Consider the following 11,171-nt stretch of genomic DNA (forward strand, 5'->3'; position numbering starts at 1 on the left):
TATTCAGGCACCTTGGGAAACAAGTAGTTGCAGTCTTTGTTGAATAAGTGGACTGTTAGCAGCCATAAACATAAAAATTACTCATTTATAAAATAGCTCATGGTCCCTTAACTCAGATATAGTGTACTGAATGGCATCGCACTAGCACACAATTTGACTAAGGGGGTAGGTAAGTTGCAAATAACACTAAAACATACAGATGTAGTATCAGCTCCTCAAACTTGTTTCAGTTTTATATATTTTTAGCAGCTCCATCTGGATCCCATAGCTGCTCTCACTGTTGTAAGTTTTATTGTTCCCCTTGCCTCTGTCTGTTGTTTGCGTTTCCAAGCCGCTTGCAAGTGTCCTGGAAACAACTCCTGAACCTTTCTCCAGAGTCTTGAACTCGATACGGTGCACATGAAAAATGCAGGGAAAGCACATTGTCTCACATTTGCCTTGCTAAATATGATATGGCACAAATTAAAACAAATGTTGCATACCTTGCTTTCCACATGATGTTCTGGTAATAAATTCCAGTGGACAGGCAAGTGTGTGTGCTGATTTCTCCAGTTCTGTCACACCTGTGTTGATTATTGATACTGTGCTATAGACTCCTAAAAGCTTGATTTGGCTAATAAGTTTCGTAAAAATAATATAGCTGCCGCTTCTTCAGAGTCCTTGTTGGGTATTCTTAAAGGGATACTGTTCATCGTGCAGACAAGGTCTTGTACGATACCTAAGTATTGTTAATGCTGTAAAGTAACTTCATAAAAGTTATTGTGATTTTGTGGATTACATTTAGAGGTCAACCTTCTATCCGGTGGGATTCATAAGGTTGTGTTTTCCAAGGTTAATTTACAATTATGCCCTAAGCTAGAAAGTCATTGTGTTTTGCAGTGCGATTTTTCTTTTGTTCTCAGAGGTTTGGGGTTTTTTTAAGTTTGGTATTTACTGATTGAGGGAACCACTTGGCAAAATTCAGGTTGTAATATTGAGTTCACCGCTGCCAGCTTTCAAAATAAGGCTGACAGATGGTAAAGACATTTTGTGCCCAGCATCCATTTAATTTAATTGGAAGTTGAAAGCTGTATTCACTTGGTATCTTTAGTACAGAAGGAGGTATGAGAATTTTAGACGTTCAGTAACGATCTTAGGTGCCTGAACCCCAATTCAGGCTTTAAAATGTACTGTGGGACTCGCCTATTCCCAAGTTAGCATATTGTTTCAAACTTCTTAAAATATTCAATAAAACTATGTCACAGATGGTGGATCCTACTAACATAAAACTCCTTCTTGTCTCAACATATCCTGCTATGCCAGCAAAAAAGTGCGATGAGGATATGAAACAGCCTTTATGTGTACATTTTCAGCTCCTGAAGTTTCCCACCATGAAACCTTTGACATCTTCCAACGATTTGATAGTGAAACCATTTCATGGAGTGTTCAGCACAACCCACGCGCAATGTCAGTTCATCAGCACCAAGTCTCACGAGTTCTGAACCTTCATACACCAAAATAAGCTCCTCCCCAGTGCACTAGTAAGGAGAGGTTTTGTTCCTTTCTCACATGTGCCAGTTGCAGGCAACTGTTCAATGTCTCGCCTTGGCGGTATCTGTAGGACACCACTTATTTAAAATTCAAAAAAAGTGAAATAAAGACTCACTTATACAGGGAGAGCCACAGTATTGCAGTAATCACAGCCACTGCCAGGATACCACATTCCCGCTATAGGAACACAAAAGGAATTGATTGAAAAAAAGCATAGGTCATGTAAAAAACCATGTCATGCTTCCAGTGAAAGTAGGGGTTCTTGAGAAATATTCTGCAAAGAGAAAATCTAATGAACAACCTGTCACAGTTAACTCCTGAGCCTGTATTTCTCTCTGCATCTCCACCATCCATTACTTTTATACCACATTAACATTCTGCATTACACCGTTCAGAAACTGTCTTCAAGACTCACATCCCATTTTGGCAAACACAATGCAAAAATCAGGCCTTACAGATTCACTAAAAATGTTTAACTCTTTGTTTTGTTTCAAGCAGCTGTTTGAATGACCTTGCACATAGCACGCCTTAAATGGGTTGCTGGTTTTGGAAGGAGGGAATTCAGGCTCCTCTTAGTGCGTGCCTGGAAGTCATCGATGGGTTCTGTTATCTGTCTTTCAGGTGAAGGAGGCCATGCAGAGAATCCATGACCGAGGAAATATAGGAAAACTCATTCTGGATGTGGAGAAAGCCCCCACTCCCCTGGTGAGTGAGCAGCTCTGCATACAGTGCACAGTCACCCTGGTTAAAGCATGGTGGTCACCTTGGGATAAATAGCCCTTATGATTTCTTTTTTCACACTGTTTTCTTCTCAATCCATAGCACCTAAATACAACCAAGAATCATAATGTATATTTTTAGCCCAAAGTGAAATGCGATTGTAATTCCTAGAGTCCCAGCAGTCAGTTTTCTACACTGAACAGCCATCTCCCTCTCCAAAAAGTGTCTGAAAGTCCGAGACGAGAGTAAAACTGTCCCATCTATGTCTGCCATGGTGATGGAAAACAAACATTGCACATAATACAAAATTCCTGTATTAATAAGTGGGTTGAATAGAAAAAGAGACAGTCAATATTACTTCAGCATACAAACATGGAAGTGCTTTCTGATTCCCATACAAGAGTTGGGGTAGGAATTTCTTCAGTTATGATATATAAAGTATATTATCTAAATACTTCCTTCTAGAACTGTTGTGAAGGAGGATAGCTGTGGTGGGGCTCTGGTCCGCCTGACATGGAGCACTTCACGTGGTACCGAAACATCCCAGAGAGCAGCGGGAAATCAAAGTCGGGAAATCAAATGTTCACTGATGGTGTAGGAAAGAGCAGTAAAAAAGGCAGTGAAAAGCTGACTTCAGATCAGTACCGATGTATTCAGCCACATTCATCTATGCTGTTAAATATTACCACCTGTCCAGTGACCCAGGCTCTTGTTTAGCCTCCAGAGACAAGTCAAACTGACAAGGTGAAGTACAGGAGAGTCTTGCACCTTTCCACAGCTTGTAATAAATATTCCCATGTGAAAACAAACCAACCCAAACAAGATGTACGCCTTAAATGCTGGCTTGAACTACACATTTCTGCAACTGCCTAGAACCTGTACAAACATATTTAAGAAAATACGGAAACGCAGTTTCTCCCCACTCGTGTGATCCAAGATTTGCACTCTGTCGTGGGTATAGTCTGCCAGCATCTACATAGCCACTGCTTTCTGAGGTTTCATTGGGTTTTATATAGAACAGTTGCTCCCTGGGTTTTGATGATACTACACCTCACGTGTGACCAGATCCCACCCATTAGCCGGCATTACGGAGAGTGTTATTCATTTCTGGAAGAGCAGATACAGAGGGAGTTGTAAACCAGAGGTCTCACACATTCTGTGAACTTTTTACACAATCATATTTCCTATCTGAGAGCCTTAATATCGGTTTGCTACAAGTGCACAGGTCAGAGTCCGCTTGTGCAACTGTCCTGCAAAGCAGCTTTCTGTTAGGTAATCCGCTGTAAGCCGTGCGGGAACAGCTCACCAGTTCAGCTGGAAGTGGTCTAGTGCCAACACATCTTTGCACAGACAGATGCTTTATTTTCGTGTTGCAACCATGTCTTCTTTCATTTTTAAAACCACTTTATCAAATGAATCAAACCGAGATAAGAATGAAAAAGCAAAGTGAAAGGCGCTCTGATGTCCTTAATCTGTCACCCTACAGATGGCCAATGACAGCACAGAGACAAGTGAGGCTGGAGAGGAGGAAGAAGACCACGAAGGGGACAACGAGAACAAAGAGCGCATGCCGTTCATCCAGTAACAGCCGGAGGTGCTGGGAGCAGAAAGATCGATGAAGTAGAAGGGAACACGACTGGGAAATCTATTCTGTGCATCAGTGAACAAATGCTGTAGTACAGTGTGTGTTGTATTTGTCTGCAGTCAGCTGAGCTATGAGCCGTTGATCATTGTTGTTTTGAACTCAAGTGCCATCCTCATCCAGTGCAGTATTACGACATTCCTGTGTAACACCCCGTTTCCCTGTAGGAGTCCCATGGATTTTTCTGTTCCAGTTTAAAAGCCTTATTAACTTACTGTGTAATTTTAGATGGGCATCTCTTTCATGCAAATTCCAACATTTTGCATAAGGGGGGGGAGGCTGGGCTTTTTTTGCAAGTTGACAACAGTAAGAAGACAATTCCCCACTTGCTGTCTGGCACATTCTAGTAACTGGAGTGAGGATTTTCAGTTTGTGGATTTTCAGTGTTAAAGAAGTTTTTCTTTTATGAACCACAGATAAAAGTTGCAAAACAGATGACTTCTCATTTTCCTCAGTCATGCTTTATCATTTTATAAGCAATCCTATTTTCGTTTTCAAAAATACCTCATTCGCAATTGCCAAATCTAAAATTGTGCAAGAAATCATTCATTGAGAGACTTTGATTAGTATCGTATAATCATGTTGGTCATCCACAACAGTAATTAAACATTTCATTCAGAGTGCCACCTATCTTGTCTCTCCTGTTGATCTGAGCTATATGTTACAGGCAAATGAAAGGTCAGCGAGCTGCTCTTTTTTGACCCAGAACTTCATTTGCCTGTAGCAATGAGCATTGTTATTGACACATCAACATTTTCCACTAAGGACACATTGATTCGTGTGTGTCCAAAATCCAAACCAATCTTAAATTTCATTTTTAGATTGTATTGGTTAGGATCACTCATCAGTATGTGGAAAGAAACCTGTTGGTGAAGTTTACTGCTCTGAAATCGCTAATGTGCTGATTAACTACCAAGCTGGACCTGAACTACAGAAGTTAACCCTGTTGAAAATGAGATTTAGGCCTTAATCCCATCAGAAATTCTGCACGGGGATAACTGCAGGTGAGTCAAAAGCTCTGCTCCATATGTACAGTTATGTTTGTAGTTATTTGCAGGATCAAGTATTCAAAGACCAGCTAGTCCTATCTACCTCCCACCAGTGGAAACTGTATCTAAACATGACAAAAGTCACTATTTTTTCCATGTCTTTCACCTATTCAAGCAGCAGCTGCTCAGGTCCTCAACTGTCTGTTAAAACAACTCTTAAAATTACTGCAATCACCTACGGTAGAAATGCTGAAGGAATGTCAGAGACCTTGTATAATGCCATAGAGCTTTGAAATAATATATTTTTTTCAAAAGAGAGTATTTCCCCAGGCATGGGTAGTTGTTCACCTGAATCTACGTGTATCCTGTAGTGACAGACGTTAAAAATTAATATAGAAAAGTGGAGAGGGAGGGCTTCCCTGTTTTTTCCCAATGTGAAAGGACTTGTGGGTCTGGATGACTTTTATGTGTGGTTTTAGAAGATTCTCTTGTTTTTTCCATCTGTTTCATCTTGCTGCCTGAGTATCAATGTCCATCTCTTTCCACTGTACTCGTGAAGTTGCTGTTCTAATACCAGATAGTTGTGCAGAATGTTCATTCTGGAGGAGTTTCCCTTAAACAAATTCAAAAATAATGAGAATAACTGTGGAGAAAGATTCAAAAAAGCTTTTCAAATATTAACCAAACCAGAAATTCAGTTTTCTCTCGGTGTTGATGAAGAACTTGACTAGAGCCGATTTTCTTTTCAAGCCTACACTTCCAGTGCTGTATCAGGCCCAAACAGGGACTTTATCCACAGGATAAAAAAAAAAATATATATATATATATATATATGCATTCAGTGATGGGTTTCCATGTATTGGGCTTGCCAGTTGGGCTTTTAGGAAAGGCCATTAAGTTTTCACAACTCATAAGCTGACATTGGTAGGAAATACGCCCAGTTTTGTTTTGCAGTTAGTGTGATGCTGTTGTCCTGCAACAAACCTTAACATAACTAGGAATTTTGATTTGATGCCAAAGTGAGCAATATTGCTGGTGACCTTCGAGCTGGCAGTAAAGCGGCATTCTCAAGGCCTTAAATTAGTAGGGCAAGCAGAATAGCAAATCCGTTCTTCTGTTAGAAACCGCAGTATGGTTGGCTCTACGGTTAAATTCCCCTTCTAGACAAATAAGGTGGGTGATCTTGGTCATGGCCACAGACACCATAGGGTCAACAATCAAGTGAAATACTTTTGGCTAGTTCTTTCTGGTTTTGTTAGCAAGGCAAAAATACTCTTCATGCTGATTCATACCAATTTTAGGGCCATTTTCTGGTCAGCAGAATGTCAGGTAATTGCAGTGAATGTGAAGGAATAATTCTGTATCTACCTACGTGCAGCACAGATGAGTATTACCATCAGCAAGCTAAATTTTACTCTGTGTTTTACTGGTATTAATATGGCAAATGTGAAGGTTACTACTGAAATGAATGGAAATTTTGCGGGATTTGTGCTAGCAGAATTTGGCCCACAAGCCCTAAGAACCTTTTAGAATATCACAAGCAGTAGTATCGCGTCTGAAGTAGTAGAGGGCACGCTACACAAAATGACGATGCTGAGACTTTTTACTGACCAAGTCTTACTGTAGTAGAAAAGAAGGTTTGTGCTTACTACTGACAGTGTTGTTTAAACAGCTCTTAAGACAATTGGATAGTTTCTTCAAGTGAAACAAATTATTTCTCAATTTGCCTTAAAGGAACTGTGAAAGCTTCTCTTTAACTTAAGCCTGATTGAAGTGAACTGAAACACTGTTTAATTGTATTTGTTGCTTTAGAGCTTTTGTTATATTGTGCCTACAAAGCAAATTATGTTTACATAAAAATATAAATAAAATATTGAGCATAGCATTATCCTTGGCTTACACGTTTTATTCTAATATTGTGGTCACATTGGGGAACTGACTTGGAGTTGGTTAAGAGGAAAATTTTAGGTCTTTTCCATTTTGGGCACTGAGGGGTATACAAAGAATTTTTCATTATTCCACAGTACATCAAGGTTATGAAAATGGCTGATTGTGCTGCTTTACAGAACATGAACAATTTCAAATGTTGAATGTTGCAGTCTAAGAAATTAGAAGCATTTTCCAATCACCATTCCTGAAGTGTTCAGGGAAGCATGTTTTGATATGGACAGAAACTAGTTTCCAGAATGGTGGCACTGGGGTTGTGCTGGAGATGGACTGACACACGGGGTATCCTCAGAGAGACAGTTCCTTTAGAAACAAACGTACACTGAGGGAACTATCTTAAATAAAACAGCCACCACCAACTAGCGAACAGAAAGCAGGAAGACATGATTTAATCTAAAAATCCCACTCTGCCTGGGTCTTGCTTTTAAGTCAGGGCTGCAAAGAGGTGATTCAATTCATAGGAGGTCTTAGATTACCTCTCCTGAAGGCAATTCTTACGCTTTTTAATTCAAAGAACTGGTTATGGTTACCAAACCTTACAGGTCGTTTCCAGCCTGTGCTTGAGTACATGGCTCTAAAGGTCTCCCAAGCAGGAAAGGAAGAAAGGCTTAATCTGCAGTTTAATGTCTAATCACAGAGGAAATGTTGGCTTTGGTTCATTCCAGTCAGGCAGGACATGCTCTAAAGCTTCTAATGTCCCTGGAAAAGCTCACTTCAGTAGTTACTGCATCTGCCCTGTAATCTAAAAGCTTATATGAACACTTGCGGGTTGTGAAGAGGAGCAGAGTAAATTTCTGCCCTCAGTCTTCAAGTCTTAATATGCAAATAATGATCAGTGCATCCCTAATCGCCGAGTCAGATTAAGGCTGAAAGCAAACAGCCTTTCGCACACTGTGATTACTGCCAAAGCCCTTCCTTCGACCAGCTTTCCCACTGGGCCACCCGTACTGGACCCCAATACATCTGACACACAGAGGCTGCTGCCAGGCAAGCTGGGTGCAGCAGCTGCCTTGGTGTGCATACGGCCAGCTAAAATCAAATCTAGGACACTGCCTATCCCTGGGCCTCACCTCATCCTCCGTTTGTGCTTCTCTTCTCATTTTCTGTGAGCTTAGCGGTCAATCCTGGTTGGTTTTTGTGTGTGCACATAACACTCTTAAAACCTCCAGCGCCTAGAAAACCGTGGAGGTTCCTCCCCTGGCAGCACTGAAGTCCCTTAGTGTGAGCTCTGCTTAGTTTCACTGCAAAAGGAGCCAAACCAGCCAGCAGACTGTAACTGCTGTCTGCATCAAGGCACCTTTTCTTCCCAGTAATTTGTAACATATAGGCAAACATCCTAATGTTCTCCTTTTAGATAACAAATTAGAAAATAAATGCAAATGTAGCTTTGTCTCCTTAGTCTGAGCTGTCATGCTGATTGCACTCAGTTGATCCTAAGCCTTTCGTTTTGGGTTTACCTGGGCTACCTCTGATGTGGTTTTCTGAACGTTTGCTGATTGTAACAATGCCGTGTTTGACACCTCACAACCGGGATGCTGTGCTGAAACTGGGACCTGTTGTAAAATCAGTGCAAATGATGAAGAGTTAGAGGATGAATGCATGAAGGAAAATGAATCATGCATGTCTCTGCCCAGTAGTAACAAGTGGGTAGAAGTTGTAGCATGTTTTCTGTTGATTTATTTGTAAGCTTGAAAGGGAGAGTGTGGGGTGGTTTATTACAGGTGTGGGGTTTAGTTGTTTGCTGGTAGCACTCTAGGAAAATTACTACCTTACCTCCTGAAGAATTCTAGGTCACGTCCACTTTCATCTCCCACAGAGCAACAGACAAATTCCTAGTGGACTTAATATGGGTAGATTAACCCTTCACACACAGAAACATTTCTTCTCTTCCACAGGCATTTTGGGCAAGAAAAAGAAGCCAGGAACAGGCATCATGATTGTCATGTCTCTTAAAAACTGAAACACCTGCCATCATAATACAAGATCGGCATTCCTTTAGAAAGGAATGTTTTTCACAGTTGTTGGTAAAAAGCTTTAAAACGGAACTAAAACATAACCTAAAAAGACAAAGGAACACTCTTTAATCTTACAGCTTCTGAACAATCCTGATGTTTAATGTTTGGTACAGACACCACGAGCCTCCCAACCACCCTACGGAGTTGCAAAGCGAGCAGCCAGGGGTTAAATGGAGGGGCTAAGATCCACCACTGACATTTGTTAGTTCAGCAACAGCAGCTGCCAGCTCTAAAAGAGGGAAGAGGGTTGGGGGGTGGGAGCCTGCTTGTTCTCTTTCTGAGATTAGGAGAGCTTTGATCCGTCTGAAAGAGCCTTTTGAAATTTCTTTTTTTCTTGCTGAGATGCTACAATTACCCCCAAAGAACTGAGAAAAATTCCGGAGGGAAAATCTGTCATACAGTGAGGGCTGAGGGGTCGGGAACCCTGGGGGCAGGCGCGCTCAGAGCTGCGGCCCCGCAGGGCTGACACCCCGGGCACCCCCCCAGTCCCTGCCGGGCGCAGGGCTCTGCACACCCAGCCACAATCAGCCCCGCTACCCACAGCCCAGGGGGGAGCCGCGCTGCATCGGCCAGGCTGGAGACGTGCTGCCTCCTGCCAGACATCGGCTGTATCCCTGCCAAACATCATTGTCCTGATAAGCCGCAGGTTCCAGTACAAATCATTCGGTGCTCTTCTGCTGGGTAATCTTTGTAAATACATTTCCCACATGGAGAGATGAGTTTCGCTGGATAGTGCAGCAGTAAATGATGCAGCATCTCAGCCGCCCTACAAGAACAGAGCGAGATGGCAGATAGGCTAGATGCATTATTGATGATAAGGATTGCTGTGCTTTCCCCGAAATGGCTAGCCCTTGGGCTGCCCAGGTGCTGAGCTGATAACCAAACTATATTTGTAAAGGCTGGAGGGTGCAGTTGGCAGAACAGTGACCGGGGCATCTCCTGGTGCTACACGCATCGTGTGGCCTGGAGGACATGTCACATCAGTGATGTTTTCCAGAGGCTTCTAGCAGAAACATTTCTTCTGTTGCTGACATAGAAGAGAGATGATAAGCGAAGTGTTTTTCTTTAAGTCAGTTTGCTTTGGCAGATTATTTTTCTGTTTCTCTGGTGCTTTTTTCCCCTTCTAGTGTCTGCATTTTATATTAAGGAATATTTTTCCACCGTAAAAAAAAAAAAAAAAGTCAAACCAAGTCTCCTGCAACTTGCCAAATGTCTCATGGGGTGCATAAAAGTATCATTGTGAGTTCCTGGACCATTTCTGTTGTAGACAGGAAAAATAAAATTAAGTGACTCGTCCAATGCTATATTATTGCCACTTAGTTTAAGGACTTATGGTTCTCTGGCATTTAATTATCCACTTACAGAAGGAATCCTGATTAAACTTAGCAGCTGAGCTGGAAATTTTGCTTCCACAGCTGAAAGCTGTGTCTCAAATCAAACCTGCTCCAAAGCAACGGACACCCACAGGACCTTGTGGTGAATAACCTCAGCAGAGACCCCATCAGCAAAGCCCCATAGAAATATATGCAGCTGAGAGACAATAGTCTAATTTTTCCTTGCTTTCTCATCAAATGCAATAGCTCAGAGCCTGAATCAACACTGAATATGGCCGTTATAATAATTTTCTACTATTTAGTGCCATAATGAAGTCTGACTGGCAAGAGACGCTGGACCCTGACATCAGTGGTGTGTCTGTGCCGCATGTCGCTCGAGAGGCAGCGCTCCCAGACCCAGCACGGCAGGATTAATCCTCTTTAAGGTCTCACCTGATCGATCAATCTGCAACTGCTCACCTCAACGTATGAGATGCCATTGGCTGTGCTGCCTGACACTTGCTTTAGCCAATTCTCACAGTTCACATGATAAGTTCCATTTCAACATTGTCTTTCTTCCAGCACGTTCCCTGGCATTGTGGGTTAATTTAATAAAGCATACATAATAAGATTCATATGAGATTTTTGATCTGTGTTTTATTCAACATGTCAGTGATGTATAAAGTTATTACAGAGTGTTCTGTTTACTAATCACCAAGCAAAACAGGATAATAAAAGGATAATTGCTGCAAGCTTCCTTCCTTATTCCCATTAAGATGGTAAATTCAACTCAAACTGGAATTAAATAGGAGTTTTACCACTGGCTTCGATAGGGACAGCATCAAGCTGATTAGTCCTCTAAACGAACCTAGTCATAGCTGCAGTATTAAAAATTCAGGGAGTAATATTGATTTCCATGTCGTAACTTTTTTGGTGGTGGAGGAAAAAAAAAAAGGTGTTTTTTTTTTTTAATCCTTGCTCAATTCTCCATATTAAAATACAATATACACATTGC

General features: G+C 41.5%; 1 protein-coding gene across 1 annotated transcript in view; it reads left to right on the plus strand.

Annotated features, from left to right (window-relative positions):
- The window catches only part of VAT1L (vesicle amine transport 1 like), a 53,800-nt gene extending 47,031 nt beyond the window's left edge, over positions 1 to 6,769 (plus strand). The window contains exons 8-9 of the mRNA XM_082062827.1: positions 2,152 to 2,235; positions 3,737 to 6,769. Of these exons, the coding sequence (XP_081918953.1) occupies positions 2,152 to 2,235; positions 3,737 to 3,835 (183 nt within the window). The 3' untranslated portion in view covers positions 3,836 to 6,769. The remainder of the gene's footprint in view (positions 1 to 2,151; positions 2,236 to 3,736) is intronic.
- The last annotated feature ends 4,402 nt before the right edge of the window (positions 6,770 to 11,171 follow it).

Source organism: Streptopelia decaocto (genome assembly GCF_964273445.1).
Source record: "Streptopelia decaocto genome assembly, chromosome: 11".
In the NCBI taxonomy this organism is placed as follows: Eukaryota; Metazoa; Chordata; class Aves; order Columbiformes; family Columbidae; genus Streptopelia; species Streptopelia decaocto.